The sequence below is a fragment of the Gopherus evgoodei genome, chromosome 3, assembly GCF_007399415.2.
Source record: "Gopherus evgoodei ecotype Sinaloan lineage chromosome 3, rGopEvg1_v1.p, whole genome shotgun sequence".
Classification (NCBI taxonomy): domain Eukaryota; kingdom Metazoa; phylum Chordata; order Testudines; family Testudinidae; genus Gopherus; species Gopherus evgoodei.
The window spans coordinates 152466224-152483919 of NC_044324.1; the positions used below are offsets into that span (position 1 = coordinate 152466224).

Consider the following 17696-nt stretch of genomic DNA (forward strand, 5'->3'; position numbering starts at 1 on the left):
TTTACAAGCAAGTTTTCCACAGCAACAAAATCCCACTTTGATATTTCTACTACAGAAGCCACCAGTTTTCATTTCAGTATTTTTAGAGTGTACAGAGTAAAGCATTGGAGCTGTCCAACATAATAGTTTGTACATTCTCTTCTTCCTCTGAAGAGTTTTAAAAAGGGATTTTAGACCTTGATGGCGAGAATCCCAAAACAAGAGTAAAATGAATTTATTTTATTGCAAACAAACGTCTAAAGTTAAATTTCTCCACCTACTTTTTTTTTTTTTAAGAGAAAAAGGAATCAGCAGGCTAAGGAGATACACCCATTTGAGAATTGACATGATTAAAAATTAGATATAAAATGGGTGACTCACAGTTTCATTAGCTTACAAAATGGTGGAGTAACTACTACAAGCACACTAGGTATACAGTATTTTGGGGGAAAGGGGTTATACAGACACACAGCTAACTTCATATAGATCCCATTAGACAACTGGATTTACAACAAGTTTTGTTTAATAAGAAATGGGCAAAGCCAGCTTCTTTTCAGAATCAAAATGCAGAACAAATGGAAAAGAATTCATGGTGTTGTACCTTCACAAGTTTGAGCCTTCACAATTAATGCAACCAAGTTTTACACTTTAAGAGCTCTTCTACATGCACTCCACCTTCACTATTTAGCTCTAGGTTTCCTCTTTGCCCCAAGTTTTGCAGAACTCCAATCTTATAAAACCTTTCTAGTTATTGCTAGAAACTTTTGCTTTCCCAATCCCTCCACCCAGAAACCGCATAGAGAGGATGGAGTGTAATATGAGCATTACATAGTCTCATGATATTCATGAGGGCCACTATGAGCCTCAACATGAATCTGGTTGCTAACATTTCTATTCAATTGTGACAATGACTCACGACTGTTTCCTAGAAATTGGGGAAGGGAGGAAAAAGGAGAAAATTCTTTAATAAAAAGACACCAGGTACAAAGCAACGTTTTACTTTTGTTGTGGTAAAAAAAAAAAAAGTCACATTTTACAGATAAAATGTAGAACCCTGAAATACTGACACATTCTCTTATCGTGCACAATGCTGAGGTTCTCTTACGAATCACTTTAAAACTGCAATTAAAAATGTACAAAAAAAAGAAAAAGAAAAGAAAATCAACCCACAAAGCTTCTAAAAAAGGAACCCGCAGGCACTTCCTCTTGTGGAATGTTTAAAAAGTTAGCCTACTAAAGAAAAACAGTCGACTTCTTGTGAAGGTTTTGGAGAAATATGTATCAGTTCGTTTATTTGGGTATTCAATAATATCCTTGGTGATAATGCTGACTCCATGGCTTCTGACCCCAGAATTGCTGCAATAGATGGATAAATAATTAATTTTGAACTGTAACCAGACATTACTCACAGCTCACTTTCCTACATTAAATATATTTACAAGGAAATTAGATGACAGCTAACTAACCAGGGAAAAACAACTTTTCAGTTGGCAGTAATATCTGAACTGTGTAAGAAACAGGAGGCGTCATACTGTTTAATGTTAATGCCATACTGAGAAGAAACCAAATATACTGACAGCCATTATAAGCATATAAGCCACAGCTGGAATGCAAGATATCCTAGACTTTGAACAGCATATCCTAGACTTTCGAGACAACTTTGCACAGCATTTTCACATGTTAGTGAGTCAATTCCTAAGGACTTAAAGAAAAGTCTCAGAAGTTACTTACACCCTGCTGCCACTGGTTGTAGCCCTGAGATTGGTTTTTGTAGCCACGATTATTTCCCCTTCCTCTGAAATTCTGTAAGAAGAAGGTGTTTTAGAACACGACTATATCTGTTGTAGGCCATATTCCAGAAGGGTATGCACAAGAATCCAAAACTTATTAGTGCACGTGTCATGGTACAAACCTTGGAGAGACACTGAAAAGCTCTTAAAACACTTACATTTCTCTCCATTGTTTCAGCGATTTATATTTGGTGAGGGTTTTGGATTTGATAGCTTTCATAAACCAGTAGCTCTCAAACTGCTGCTGTTGGTGGTCTGAACAACTGGCTAATCCAGTTTTGACTCATTTCCAGCTGGCTAATTCTATTAAGACAACTATAAATACAAAATAGGTTCCTATTCTTTCACGCTGCAGTCGCCACAAGGATATTATGTGATCAGGCAAAGATATGGTTTATTTAATGAGAGAAAAGGGTGGTGCATAGAGTTTGGGATACAAGCCACACTATGGAAGTGTACTTAAGAATTTTCACTATACTGGAAGAAATGCAGCATTCTGGTTTAGCATCAGTGTTTGGGAAGTTTCTCAAGTAAGTCTATTAGCTTGAGCTCCATCTGCTGGCTCTTTAACAGTCCAAGATAATTCAACATAAACTTTTGAATGCCTCCACTGAAGTCTGTCCATTTGAAAGAGTAGCAATTAAGTTCCTGATGCTGTTAAGATCACAAACAGCTATTGTGAGATACTCAGAATACTTAACTGTTTGCTTAACTGATGTATCATGCACTAGATCAGCCCCCAAAATTGGGATACATTTGTCCTCACATATCATACAAGTGACATGGCCAGTCATAAGGAGGTCCCATAGCCACTCCTAAACCATGAGCAGTGCACAGGTTGGGTTGTAGTGCCTGAAGCAGTTAAAATTCATATTTCCTTTCTGCATCCCTTTTGTTATTAAACTTACTCCTTCAGATACATTTCACTTTACTTGCAATGATGTGAGGGGAGCCTTACATAGCTGTACATCTTGGGAGATCCCAGGGACTGTGTACATGGAACACAGTTCCTAGTGTTATTTTTCATGTCTTAGTAGTCTGGATATGCTAGCTCCTGCAATTCTGAGCTTATATATGCCTCTCCACATGTTCCATAAAACAAGTACATTCATTTACTGAGTTACTGCTATTAAATTTGTGAAAATGCTTTCTTAATTTGGGATTTTTCAGAAGCATTTTATACAGGTGCTGTCCCTTTCACTTAACAATTCTATGTCAACACTTCTATTAGATCAGTTAACTGTTATGTAGGAAGCTTGTGCTTAGACTGCAAAAACAAGAACTCTAAATTTTTTCTATTTAACAGGAGCAAAGGCTTAAAATCTTCCCAATTAAACCAGATGCACCAGCTCTAAGCATGTTTAATAAAGGTTTGGTGCCATGTGTGTGAGCAAGTGCCAAAATTACCTAAAGTAGACAGGCCTTTTAAACACAAACTCACCATACCACTATCACAGGAGACTTGTTTTTTCAACTGTGAATCAACATGCTTCAACCTGCAAATTTGTAAATTACTACTGCAACCTTTCAAATAAGAAATTGCCTTAAATACCTGGCAAGTCAACTTTAGCACACCTACAGAATGCATTACCTACCTGGTTGTAGTTCCCCCTGTTGGGCATTCCACCTCTGTTATAGTTTCCTCTGTTTGAGTAACCACCTCTGCTTGGAAAGACAGGGCCACGAGGGTATGGATAGCCAATTGCCCCACTGCCGCCGCCACCACCGCCGCCACCTCCTCTCTGAGGCATATTGCCACCTCTCCTGTTGTATCCACCACGGTTCCCAGGGACTATAGGAAGAAAAAACAAAAACCATGCATCTGTTTGACAATTCTTTTTTATATGAAAACTATTGTCTGATACAGCCAACATATATCTCAAATCCTATGTTTTACACATACTACATTTTAATGAAGATTTGTTTTGCCTAATGGATTTGGATTCCAAGCCCACTGGCTTCAAATGAAAAAGAATGCCTGAATAAGAAATTTCTGATACCTGATTAAAACATCCAGAGACACCAATACAGTGCAAAACTAAACACTAAATCCAAATGTGAAAATTCAGCAGCAATGCCTTTGACAAGCCATATGAATACAGTATAGGATCTCTAGTTCCCTCTAAATTATGGACTAATTTAAGTCACCATATATACCCTTCATTAGCCAACCCGCACAAAAATGGATAAGTAAAAATAGCAAAAACTGCACGACCCTCTCATAAGTCAACCCTGTATTTCAGGGGTTGGAAAATTTTGGCTCCCAGCCCATGAGGGTAAACCACTGGCAGGTCAGGACTCTCTTTTTTTTTTTTTTTAACCTGGTGCATTCACAGGCAGAGCTCCTCGTGGCCACGGTTCACCATTCCCACAGCTCCCATCAGCTGGGAATAGCGAACTGCGGCTACGGCGAGCTGAGGGGCTCAGTGCCTGTGAACGCTCCAGGTTAAAAAAACAAGAACAACAATGTATTCAATTAAATGATTCCAGAGAGTTTAAAATCAAATCTTGGTGTCGACCCATTTATAAGCTGCTCTTTGAGGAGTCACTTTTTGTTAAACCATAAACAAACAGGAGTACTTGTGGCACCTTAGAGGCTAACAAATTTATTTGAGCCTAAGCTTTCATTGGCTACAGCCCACTTCTTCGGATCTGAAGAAGTGGGCAGTAGCCTACAAAAGCTTATGCTCAAATACATTTGTTAGTCTCTAAGGTGCCACAAGTACTCCTGTTCTTTTTGTGGATATAGCCCAACACAGCTGCTACCCTGAAACATTTTTTACCAAAAATATTCAGCTTATGAAGGAGTATATTTTGCTAATGCCTTGACTTCCTCTTCAAGTGTATTTGAAGTTAAGCTTTCCCCAGCATAAAGGTAATGAACCAGCTACAGTCAAAGGCGAACATCAAAGCCAGAAATGTCTATAAAGTTAACAGGTCTGTTTCTAGGCCTACCTCCTCCCCTGAAGTTGCCACGCATGTTGAATCCTCCACGTCCTCTCTGGCCACCTCTGTTAAACTGATTTTTACCACTTTTTTTGTTACTCTTCTTTGAGCCAGTGTTCTGTTTCTTCTCAGGAGGAAGAGATTTTTTACTTTCTTCCTTATATTGTTCCAAGAGCTTCTCAGCCTCCTCTTTCTGTAATTCTACATAGGTTATTTCATCAAAACATTCTGCTACCTCCGGCAGCGTGAAGTTTCCTATAAAGGAGAAAACCCTGGATGTTCAGAATACCCACTGAGACGCAATTACTCACTCCTCCTCCAAGTGCAGGGACAAAATTCCAGAAACTGAATCACTGAATATGAAGACAAAACTGAGGAGCGGTAAGTGAAGCAAACAGTTCACCAAGAAGTTGCTAACACTATCCAAAGCTAAAATATTCTGCCTGTTAATTTTTTGAAACCTGCACTCAGAACAAACATCAATGTTTTTTGTTTGTTTGGTTTTTTTTAATAGGGCACTTTATGCCACGACAGCTTTGTGCATCTGCATGGAGCATATCAGCATGACTGAGTAGTATTAAGGACTGCAGCAGAGGGAACACACAATATAGTGTTGTCTAACAAAGCTACAATAGTCTTCCAGTTTCTAGGTTTTAGTGTAACTGTTTTAAGGTAAGCAAATTTGAAGTCTAAAAATTTACATTATCCCTTTAAACAGATACTCAACATCCTAAAACACAGTATAGGATTATGTTCCATGCCTTTCATTTTGAGAACTGCATGCTCTGGAAGATCTTTTCCCTCCACCTCTGCCTTCTTTTGTGTTCTTTGCTTGTAGTCTTCATCTTTTGGGCAAACAACAACTGCTTTGCGCTGGAAGCCTGCAAACAGGCACATTTTTCTCCTCTGCGCAGCTGCAGACACATTTGTCTGAAAAAAATGCAGTAACTTACTACACGTAGCTGTCATTGTCAGAACTAAAGGAAGTTAAACTTATGGTGTATAAATTTCATCTCTACAAGAGCTTGCAATGACTTTTACATGTAAGTGGAAGGACAGATGTAGCATGGTGCACCTTTACAAAAATTTTTACACACTTTGGATGTGAACACTATTTCCCTCAACACCCCACAATTTTGGAGAAAGCTTAAATGACACATGAAGTGATTAAAAATGCTGGTAGTACAGTTCAACCTTTGGCCTCCTCAATGAGGTAAGTAGGAAAAGCAGACGAGCGCAAGAAACAGCTGCTAGATTTTAAATCTGAATCCCACTGAGTTATTTCCATTCTAATTTAAAAATTAATTTCATACATTAACTTATACCTGATCCAAAATGAAGTTCCGCTTCTTACGAGCGGCAATCTCAATGAACTTGCCAAGACACTGCGGGGCTCTCTGCAACAGCGTGTTAAGTTTTCCAGTGTCAGCCATCTGCCGCTTAAAACCTGCAACCTACAGAAACATATTCCAAAGTTATAGTAGTACTCCTCCTGTTGCTGACCTATTCCTTTGTTAAGTGTTTTTATCTGGCACTGAAGGCTTAATTTTTTCAAGCCAAGTGAAGCACTCAAACTCATTTGAATTGGTGTTCTTAACAATATCCCACAAAGGAACAGTGATTCTTTAAAAAGTCTGCTATGGCACGTGAGCAATATTTCCCTTTATAAATCACCACAGACATCATGCAAAAACAATTACTGCATTACAATCCATGTCAGAATTTAGAATCCATGCTCAAAAAGCAATACAGGCCAAAAATACTTAACATTTCATAACTAGCAGGTCAACCAAAGAAACCTGATTTCTACTAAGAACATACATAAGGTTTAGAAGCCTGCTGTAATTCATGCTATATTTACTTTGTTTAGTCAAAATTCCTTAAGTCTCCCAAAACAACTATTCAATACTTTGCCATTTAAGACCACAAACAATATGGGAAAGAAAAAAAAAATCCAAGCAAGCTTTCAACTTTTATAAAATCTACTGACAGACCTCAGCCTTGTCACTACTTACCATCATTTTGTCCATAATAGTATTTGTTCCAAGGATATTGTATTTTCCAGGGTTTTCTGCTGCATGTTTGGAAACCCATGTGGTCTTCCCAGCTCCAGGCAAGCCAATCATCATTACCACCTATTATGACATGGTTTAGGTTGTTATAGTTTAAAGTGAAATGCCAAATACAGAAGCTGTGCTAATTGGCAGCTTATCAAAAAAATGTGGCCATAAATATGCCAATTATTGCTTTAATTGTTTCATGTAGTTAAAATATGGAGAAAAATCAGAATGGGTCCAAACTGGTAAACTTTATAGAATGCCCAATCTCAAAAATTTTACGATTTTAAACATCATAAGTTACTTGTTTCGAGAACTAGCATCCACACAGATGGACAAAGCTAGTTGTGTAGTAAGATTTTCAATAGGATTACTGTAATTATGCTTTAAAATATTAGTTTTTTTGAAAACAATCAAACTTACTTCACAGTCTCTCTTTTGTTCAGGTCCCTTTGGTCCTCTAACCCGATCTTCTAATGGAACCTTCTGAATGAAGCTATACTCTTCAGGTACGGGAAAGTAGGGTTCATCCTTCTGACCAAAGTTGAATTCAATTGCACAGTTATGGCAGAGAACATGTGGGAAGAGTGGTCGCCCATCAAGAACTTCCTTACTGATTTTGAATGCAACACCAAGATCCTGCCCATTCTTGGAATACGAGAGTTCCACTTCATCACCTTCAAAATTCTGTTAATATATGAAACAAAAGTTCAACTTGCACAGTATAAAGACCAAATTAGGAGGAATCCAAGTACTCTGTATATAATCACTTCAAGTTTCCTTTTATCAAGGCTTCATGATGGAATCTCAGTTTCCACTTTTTGTCCACAATACAAGTAACCAAACAATCTTATTTAAAGTTTTGCAGCCCTTAAGATAATGTAGATAAAAAAGTTATCACTTTGTATAATGTAAATATCTTCTATACAGAAAATGGCTTTAACTGAGTTAAACAAGCATCAAATAATATACCAACACTAAGAAAATTAACCAGAATCTTTAAGATACAAGTATCTTGCTCCAGTTTTTTAAAATCAGGTCAGCCTTTTCCACATAACTAAGCCAGAAAATTCAAGTTTCAAAAACAGAGAAATAGTAGAGAACTTACAGCAAAACATGCAATCACATCATTTTCATCAAACTTCTCACCGAAGTCTTCAGTCTCACAATTGCATGTCTTTATTCCTTTTAGAGAATATCCATAAGAAAATTCTTCTTCACCTGGTGAAAGAAAAGATAAATTAAAGCTACAGTGACTAGCTACAATCTTGTGTTCTAGATTAACTACTTTTAAAGTAGTTGTCAACATTCTAAAAAAGTTTATATTCATTCAAATGAACTGTGCTGTGTCTCATTTTCCAAGTACTTCACCGCAGGCCATTATCTAGCAGGAGTTCCAATATAAGAGAAAAAAAAAGCAGCTAGACATCGACACAAATAAATCAGATATTCCAAATTACTCTAAGGCCATCTGTTTTCCAGCACACTGGTCTTTTAAATATTTCCAGTATTAAAAAAAAAATAATAATAATAATAATAAAAAAATGTACAGCATAGATTGTTAGATCCTTGAAGTTCTTGACTTTCTCTACTCACAGTTCCCAAATTCTACCTTATAAACTGTCAAAATGGACATCTTTAGTTTTTAACACACACTTGACTTTTACTGAAACGAATTAGATGGCAGCTAAGAACCATCTTTAAGGAGCCTATACCATCATCAGATGCTACTCCAAATTACTATTTGTTCAATAGTGAACATTTCAACAAGTGCAGCAGACACAGGTATTAAAACTATCTTAAATGATGAACAGTTTGTGCACTAGCATCCCTTTAAAAATATTAGTTTACAGCTGCTGCAGCAGAAACAGACGGAACTCAAATATTATCTACAAAGATGGTGGGTGTTAAATATTTAAACAGCAGAATACTAGGAGAATAATTTCCTTTCATCCAGCAGAGTACTCTTCCCTCCTACTCATTTTCAAAAGTAAAAGATTTTTGGTAGAATCACCACATAATTCTTTATTTTCCTATTAATAATTCTGAGTGTAATACCTGTGTTTCTTTCTCTGGACTTGTGCCAACATACTTAGCAATCTGCTCTTCAAGTCAGTCTTGTGCTGATGGCACACAGGTGATATGCAGAGCAAAAATTATACAGAATTATTCTACACAGCTGATGCTTTTTATCATTAAGAGGGAAGCACAGCTCTTGCAAAGTCAAGTAGCCCGTACACCTATATTTAAAAACCAACCTGTTTTGGCCCAAGAAGTGTACCCTTCTTTCAAAGCCACTGCCTTCACGGAATCACTTGATACAATGCCTATCTTAGCGTGTTTAGGAGGCATCACCAACAGTTTAAAAAAGCCTATACAGATTCAGTTACTCCATAAGAAATGAGGTGGTCATCAAAAAAAGGCTGAATGCCTTTTAGCTAAATTTAAGTAATACTGACTGACATATTTTGAAGTCTTACCAAGCAACATTCCACTTGTATTCAGTGACCAGCCAACTCGCACTTCATGTATGTCAATGTCTTTTGTATACAGATGTTTAACAGGAATCTTCTCTGTAACCTGTTTTTAAACAAAAAATGATTAAAAAGTGAAATGAAATATCAGGTTCCTGAAGATATTTTGCATCACCTCTTAATACAGGCTTCAAATTATTAAGTACAAGTAAGAGCCTACCACATTTTCAGGCACTACTGGGGGGAAGGAGGGAAGGGTTGGCATGGGGAAAGAGTTAAGCAGTCTGAGTTAAAACTTCCTGGAACTACAAGTCAGCTACCAAGTACTTACATCTTCTAGCTAAGGACGTAAAGGTGCATGTGACTTCAAGAGCTTTGTTTATGGGGAGGCTAGGGCATTTGACGTATAAGGAGCCCTTCTAACTTTAAAATTAGTATTACGTTGAACAAAAAATCCATTTGACTCTTCTGCATGGTAATATGCCACTACTCTGCATGCACAAGACAGTGAACATTATTCTAGCCAATACGGTACAGATTAAAGCGCAGTATTACATGAAGAAATTAAGCCAGTGTTTTGGCTGTAGTGATACAAGGACAGTTTAAAGCTTAACAGTATTTCTTTTATAGCAAGGGACTGATAGCAAACAGCTCTTTTGGTAAATGTTATGAGTATCAGCTTTTGCAGAACCTATGCTTTCTTTAAAGACATACTACTCTTATGATGACAAAGAAAAAAGAAGAAAAAAAATCCTTAAGTCCCCATAAATATATAGACAGGTAGCTGCCATATACTTGCTGCTGCTCCGATCTTTGCCAAGTTGTATCAAGTGAAAACTAACCGGAATCCTCTGCGCTTCAAAGTCATATAAGCATAATGACACTGACTTGAAGACAACTGGAGCTGCAGCAGTAATGGCAATGGCAGCAGGCACCAAGAATAATACAGTAAGGGAGCCTGGGTAAAAGGAGATACCCACCTACCAACCCTTGCAGCAGCCACAAGGCCTAAGGGTACTGCATGAAAGGAGAATAAAAAGCAACTACAATTGTGCACAGGGTGCATGAAAGGAAAAGGCTTAAGAATTTAAGACATAAGCTGAAGGCAGTGAGCCAAGACAAGGACCAATACCTGCTAGTAATTTCAGCACCCACCCCTTTCCCGGCAGGTGGAAAGTGTTGGCTTCCGACATGGCCGTAGACCATCTACAGCACTACTTTCCCACCTTGATCAATGCTGGCTTCAGCTAGAAGACTGAGTCCTGACTATTAGTTGCCTGGTAAAGTTACCAACTCCTGTGGCATAAGCAGATGACTGGGTATGGCCAGGAATGAGATTGGTGGGTTAAATTACAACTAAATACAGTAGCATTTTATTCCTTTATAGACTGTAGGTGGCATGAAGCACAATCCTCTGGTCTTGACTAGTTGGTGTCAGGTAAGTTTTTCAAGCCTTGTTTATAGCTACATGATTCAAATGTAAATCTCTGCATTTTGTAGAGTCTTTGTATAAAAAGCATTTTTGCCAATAAAGTTTGTTATTTTTCATGTTTTAAATAAAATTGTTCCTCTGGTCTATAGAGAAAGTGATTAAAAACCCCATGCTCTGGATTTATCCCATCTGATCTAGCTACAACTGAATGGAATTATATTTCTGTAAAATTTGAGCTATACCAAGATGACCAATAATTAAGTTTTTACACATGCTCAAGATCATTCCCCACTAAAAACAGTAATCTGATTTACCTTCATTTCAAAGCAGACTTTGCCTGTAGAAACTCCATAGGAAGCTCTCCCTCCAGCCCAGAGAAAGGCAAAACTTTCCATGGTCAGAGAGGAAGCACTAAAACGGTCTCTTGAGATTTTAAAATGTAAGTCGCAGTTATCTGTCAATATAATAAAAATTATACTGTTTACTGCTATTCATATGTATGTTTGAAATTAAAACAGATTAGTTTATAAGTATTGCTAAGTATGAATGTCTAAATTTGGGGCACTTAAATAAGTGATTTGACTATAGAAAGTGCCAAGCAGTTGATTGCAAGTGGGCTCAGAACTCATGAAACTCATTATTTAGATGCTCTGATATGACTTAGATTTAATTTTAGGCACTCATGCTAGAAAGTTTTGGCATACAATTTATTAAATTTAGTTACAATTAATTTCAGAAAGCGCTCAGTATCGTTTTCAGTATTTATTTTTTCAAAGTTATTCCAAATGAGGCATGACCAGAACACAGCTGTCCTGCTCCTGGATATGGACACTTCTCCACGCTTCAATAAACCAACTGGTTTGCTAAATATTGGTGTACTTTCCCAGCCCAGACAGCTGATCAACCAGAAAGCCCTGAGGAAGTGTGTTCCGAATCAGTTTATTGAAGTTTCCCAATTTCCTATAAAAACATGTTGCTAGTAAGTCCACACGCCACTGTTTATTTATTTCTAATTTCTATTTACCATGTGGTGTAACTGTTTACAGGCAGACATCAAAAATAGCCTTGAACACCTATAGGTACTAACAGTTTATACAACAGGCTCTAAAGAACAACAATATACAAACAAGTACCTAAAGCTCTCATATTTTTTTTATTTATATATAAATTGTCTATGTTACTAACAAGTAGCCATATTTATTTTAATTGGCTTGAAATTAAATACTCCAAATCAGAAATAGGTAAGCTTACACGGAGAGAGCATAGCAGCAGATGATCCTTCAAAAATTATAAAAAAGTGCCACATGGGAACAAAAACAACTAAACAAAAACCACACTACTAGTGCACAGTTGGAACCTTAGCCCCAAAAAGCATGTCAAAACTGAAACCAGTAACACCATGGAAGCCTCTAGAGAACAAAAACAGTAGATCTAAAGCCATAACAAGCCAATGTACCATGGGGATGCGAGGTGTGGGATGCAACCCCTGAAGTGCCCAAGAACGTACTAGAAGCCACAGCCATGCTAAAATTTAGCAAACTATATATTATCCTGCCCATGTATAAGACTTGCCTTCCCACTTGTATTTAGAACAGCACAGAAGTGTTAAAAGTTAACAGTAACCAGTCTATGCAGAGGAACTGTACTGTTTTACATGCTGCATCTTGTGATATTCTTAAAAACTAAGAAGTCTTAACAGGATACATATTTTAGGTCTAAGATTTAAGGAGCTTAGTATTACCAGAATTCTCATTTTGTTTGTATGGAATGACCCCCTTCTACAACCATGATGTTTGCAACTGAAATTTATTTTGTACTACTACTAAACACTTTTCATTCATAGTTCTCAGGACACTTCCCATATCCTCCACATATTATTGCATACAAACCAGAAAGTGAAACTGATTAGATATACATTTGCACAGTTTTGCTTACCTGTTTTGTAAAAACATTTAAAGTTTTTAATTTAGAAAGTTAACACTCCTTTGTATGGAAGTGTCAAGAACATATAATTTCGATCAATGTTGCCCAGAGGCTGACAAGTAGAAATTTAATGCAATCTAAAAATTGTGGCAGACCCTAGCAAATACAGGCCACCAAGGCACACAGTGTTTCCTCATGCCACTGCTCATATTAAGTTGAAATCTGTGTAAAGATGACTGCATTTCAATGGTATAACTACTTGTGTTCAAGAAAACTAGACCACTACTAGCAGTGCAATAAAACCACGGCTATTATTTAGGCACTCAAAGTTCTATCATTAAAAGACAGCTGCTTACGACTAGCAGTCTTCAATTAAGAATGAAATCTAGTCTGTCAAGAAACACTATTAAACTGAATTAACTGCTAGGTACTTTCCAAAAAAAAAAAAAAAAAAAAAATTTAAGTTTCTTAAACTACATCTAACCCGTATTCTCTGTTGATGTGACTGTCAATCTAAATTTTCCCAGTTTTAAAAAGTTTCTCCACAAAGAGCAGAAACAGATGACAAAATGGTGTCAAAATATGCAGAGAAACAAGCTGAAATATGAAACATTTCTATAATTTTCAGCAATAGTCATCTTAGCGTTACTTTCAACACTACTACTATGTATAATATTTTTAGACAAGTGTCATCTAAACTGTTCTCTCTTTAATGAAAGTGAAGGATATAATTTGCAGATGTCTAACAGATTGGATAAGGTTTCTTTTTAAACTGACATTGTAACTGTCCGTTGTGTCAAGGCACTGTAGAAAATATGGTACTGCTTTATTCAGAGACCCTTAAATGCTAGTGACATGCCATAACTGGGAGAACTAGTGTCCTTTCCCCGTCGCTTTACCCTTAGTGGCAGCATCAAGGGCTCACAAGTTGGTAATTCTCTCCCCTTTATAAATTTACTACTCTGCATAAGTCAATCACACACATGGTTGGAACTGGACGTATTAGTGCTGAACTAATTCTGAAACTAATGCACAGATGACATTACAGATGACTGACAGTAAGACTTTACAGCTGTACAAAGTTTGTACACAATACCAACACATTTCTACTTTCTGCACTAATGACTAACAACCAGTTACAAGTCAACTAATGGTTTGTTCTAACTTATTAATATCAATGCAAAGACTACTTCTTGTAGAACAGGGCTTAAGCGAACCAAAAAGCAGTTACGTCATCACAATATGTACTCTCTTATCACTGTATTGTTTAATCTTTGAAATTGTGGCAAACTGCCTCTTCCCTCCCAAGTTAAAAAGGCTATACAGTATAACTGAGCCTGTATATACCATTTCACAATCAAATTCTCTATTTAAACCAGCTCGAGTTTCTTTTCACTTGGTTTATGCCCTCACTGTACATCATTCTCCCAACTTTGAATCTCATTTGTTAACACCTGTTTTAGTAATTGGTGAACATTTTGGAAGGTGTTAGTTATATATTTGATATACCCCTTTGCAATATAAATCCTGAAACCCCTCCCCCCATCAAAATCAGGGGTGCTATTTCAAAGTAAAGCCTTTCAGGCTCTCTTCATATATCATAAAAAGCAGAAAAATGGCACTCTGAAGTTCTTCACAGGTAGCTTTTACTGGTGAGTCAACCTGTTTGTTCCTACTAAGTTCAGCAAGCTAGTTTCCAAAAACAAACAAAAAAAAAAACAAAAAAAAGGCGGGGGTGAGGGGGAAGGAGAGAGGGCCGGGAGCTTGTCACTAGAGTCAAAAAAGCAGATATACTTACAAGTATCAAGACAAACCATTGTGTCATCAAACTGTTCATCTTCCTCTTCAACAGGTGGTTGAGGAGATTTGGCCCTACAAACCAACAGAATACATTTTGGTTTTACAAAGTGGAATTAATACCTAGCTTTCAGGGCTTTTCATTGATAGACCTCTAATAATATTTAAATTGTTTTAAGTTTCTCTACCTGCTGTACTTGTTTTCCTCAATGTATTCAAAATATCCCCGGCCATGGTCTTCACGTGGTCTCTTCACACCTCTCTTTTTATCACTAGCTTTTTGTTGTTCTGTTTTAGTATCTCCTATAGAAAGTAATTTAAATAAAAAATATGTTTAAGGTAACCCTGGTTGAGAAATGCATTTTAATTTGTACATGTTAGTGTTTCCCTAAACGTTAGGTTTCAAATTAAAATTTAAGAGCACACCACCTAGCTGCCAGAAAAATTATGTTAACATCTGGCATAGCGATCTCTTAAAATTAAGAGAAAAGAAATGCAGAGTTGTCCTATCTGTTCTGACAATAATGTGGTCTGAAAATTATTGAAAGTTACCTCGTGAATTGTCAGACCTGTGAAAAATGTGGCAAGAATAATATGACCTCATTTATACTGTTCCTGCACAGAGAAGACACCTGCTGCGCTCAGGGCACAGGAAGGTTAAGCGGAAAAGAGACTAGTAGTAACTCGCTGCATTAAATAGACCATTTCTATCTATCTTCCTTCCCCTCCCCCACGGCTCCCTGTAGGACACACTGGAGCTGCGCACAAGGGCACTACAGAGCTGCAGCGCCCCCCTTTCCGCGTGGCCAGGCGCAGCTTGGCGGCGGGGCCGCACCGCATGGGGCCTGGCCGCAGGAAAGGGGATTCCGCCTCCATTGTACCGAACGTTCCAAAAACGCGATCCCCCGAAGAGCAGCCAGGCCGGAAGCAACGTCACACCGCGCAGCGTTCGTTTGCACAATACAGCGCGCCCCAGCGGCCCCTCCGGAACCGCCCCTCCCCCACGGCGCAGCAGCCCCTTCCCCTCGACCCCCCTCCTCACCCCCCGCCGCGCTCAGAGACCGGCGCAACGGTCCCGCCCTCGCACAACGGTCCCGCCTGCCCGAGACCCCCCCGCCCCCGCGGGGAGACACGCGGCCGTGATAGGGGCGCGAACCCCACCGCCGGCGGGGATGGGCCCGGATCTCGTGCTAAGCTACGAATCCCTCACCCCGGAAACGGCCCCCCCGCGACCGGCCCCTCAGCCCCGGGGAGGCCGCTGCGGCCCGGCCACGCACTCACCCCCGACTGCCTGGGCCCCGGGGCGGCCGCCTCCGCCGCCGCCTTCCGCTTTCTTCTTGTCCTGCTGCGGCGGCGGCTGGTACTTGGCGGCAGCCGCCGGGTCGGCAGGAGCCATTGCCGGGGGTCCTGAGGCGCCGCTTTTCCCGGGCGCCTCCTTGGCGGGCCCCAGCTGCTGGGGCTGCAGGAGCGGCGGCGGCTGCTGCTGCTGCTGCTGCGGGGGCTGCTGCTCCCCGTGCCCGTTGGCGTCGCCGGCCTCGGCCTCCTCCTCGTCGGCGAGCTCGTCCTCCCCCTCCTGGAAGCCCTGGTCGTCTCCGTTCTCATCCTCCTCTTCCTCCTCCTCCGAGCCGCCCGCCTCCTCCTCCATCGGGCCGCCCCCAGCCCCCGCGCCGTTCTCCTCGCCCAGCTCCATGGCGTCGCCATCGACCGCCTCCATCCCCTCCTCGTCGTCGTCCTCGGCGGTGGAGGCCGCGGCCTGGTCGGGGCCTCCCTCCTGGCCGATCTCGGCCGCCTCCCCCTCCATGCTGCCGTTGCCGGGCTCGGCAGCGCTGCTGGCAGGGCCTCCCCCGCCGGCCTCCTCTTGGTCTAGCGCGGCCTGGAGCCGCTCCATGAGGTCGGCCTTGAGGCCCTTGTCGGAGAGACGCCGCTTTTTCAGCTCCTCCTTCAGCTCCGACACCTTCAGCTTCTTCACGTTGACGGGCGAGCAGCTCATGGCGGCGCTGGGCTCGGTCGGACGGCGGCGCTGGGTTGAGGCCCCGGTGGGACGCGGCTGGGTGGGTGGGTGGCGCGGCTGCTCCGTGCGGCTGCGGCAGCTGCAGAGCGGACCCGCCTGGCGCCAAATCCTTTCACCGAGCTCGCGAGGGAGAGACGCGCCTCGCGGGGCCGCGCACGCAGCTCTGCCCGCCCTGCCCGCGCACGCAATATACCCCCTTCCTCTCCAGTTACCGTAAATGCCGCCGAGCGCCTCTCCAACCTCACTACCGTAAATACCCGCCCCAGCGCATTTAACCTTGCCTACCTCCACCTTTTCTAGCGCCACAAGGGGCAGGTATGGACCCTTCACCGGGCAGGAGGAACACAACTAGTGATCTTAGCAAAGAGCCACTGGTACAGGCACAAGTAACATCAGTAGCTAAGTATGACCTTAGGCAAGTCCCTTCTCTGCTCTGTGCCTTGGCCCCCACTTGGAATATACAAAGGTAGGTGGTTATCATCATCCTTATAGCACTTCGGGGCCAGGGCCCTTGGTGCTTTATCAGTAGTAGCTATCAGCACTAACTGATAAGGATTATAGACAGGAGCAGTGGCAGTGTGGCTGACTAACTAGTAAACTGCAGCCTACAGTCCTGCAGTGTCCATTTAAACCTAACAGGAAAGGGAAGCTGTAGTCTCCCCATCCAGAAGGATGAATTGGAGTATTGTCTCCCTGCCATAGGATGCTGTGTTGTCCCGATCAAATCGTCCATTAGAAAAATGAAACACAGAGTTAGTCTGTGGAACTGAAGGCTTCAATCTTGTGAGCTGATCGATGTGCATTAACTTCTGTGCCTGCATGGATGTCAAAGAAACACAGAAGATTAGGGTTGGAAGAGATTTCAGGAGGTCATCTAGTCCAACCCCCTGTTCAAAGCAGGACCAACCCCAACTAAATCATCCCAGCCAGGGCTATGTCAAGCTGGGCCTTAAAAACCTTTATGGATGGAGATTCCACCACCTCCTTACGTAACTCATTCCAGTGCTTCACCACTCTCCTAGTGAAGTGATGTTTCCCAATATACAACCTAGCCCTCCCCCACTGCAACTTGAGACCATTGCTCCTTGTTCTGTCATCTGCCACCACTGGGAACAGCCTAGCTCCATCCTCTTTGGAACTCCATTCAGGTAGTTGAAGGCTGCTATCAAATTCCCCCTCACTCTTCTCAGACTAAATAAGCCCAGTTCCCTCAGCCTCTCCTCGTAAGTCATGTGCTCCAGCCCCCTAATAATTTTCACTGCCCTCCACTGGACTCTCACCAATTTG

The 17696-nt window shown here is 40.8% G+C and overlaps 1 protein-coding gene across 1 annotated transcript; it reads right to left on the reverse strand.

Moving 5' to 3' along the window:
• Nucleotides 1–198: 198 nt before the first annotated feature.
• HNRNPU (heterogeneous nuclear ribonucleoprotein U) lies at nt 199–16499 on the reverse strand. Its single transcript, XM_030557032.1, has 14 exons — nt 15680–16499; nt 14587–14701; nt 14400–14473; nt 10993–11132; nt 9253–9352; nt 7881–7993; nt 7196–7459; nt 6731–6850; nt 6041–6169; nt 5477–5645; nt 4725–4970; nt 3365–3561; nt 1711–1782; nt 199–1335 (listed from the first exon to the last, which is right to left on the reverse strand). The coding sequence occupies exons 1-14, from the start codon at nt 16386–16388 to the stop codon at nt 1282–1284; spliced, it is 2502 nt and encodes an 833-aa protein (XP_030412892.1). The 5' UTR covers nt 16389–16499; the 3' UTR covers nt 199–1281.
• Nucleotides 16500–17696: the final 1197 nt, after the last annotated feature.

What these genes read in the sequence shown, in the direction of transcription:
- HNRNPU (XM_030557032.1), bottom strand. Translation starts at nt 16,388, where the DNA reads ATGAGCTGCTCGCCCGTCAACGTGAAGAAGCTGAAGGTGTCGGAGCTG. An exon ending in CGGGGCCCAGGCAGTCGGGG is followed by an intron (nt 14,702 to 15,679) that starts GTGAGTGCGTGG and finishes TACTTTCTATAG; the next exon opens with GAGATACTAAAACAGAACAA. An exon ending in TGGCAACTTCAGGGGAGGAG is followed by an intron (nt 3,562 to 4,724) that starts GTAGGCCTAGAA and finishes TTCTTCCTATAG; the next exon opens with TCCCTGGGAACCGTGGTGGA.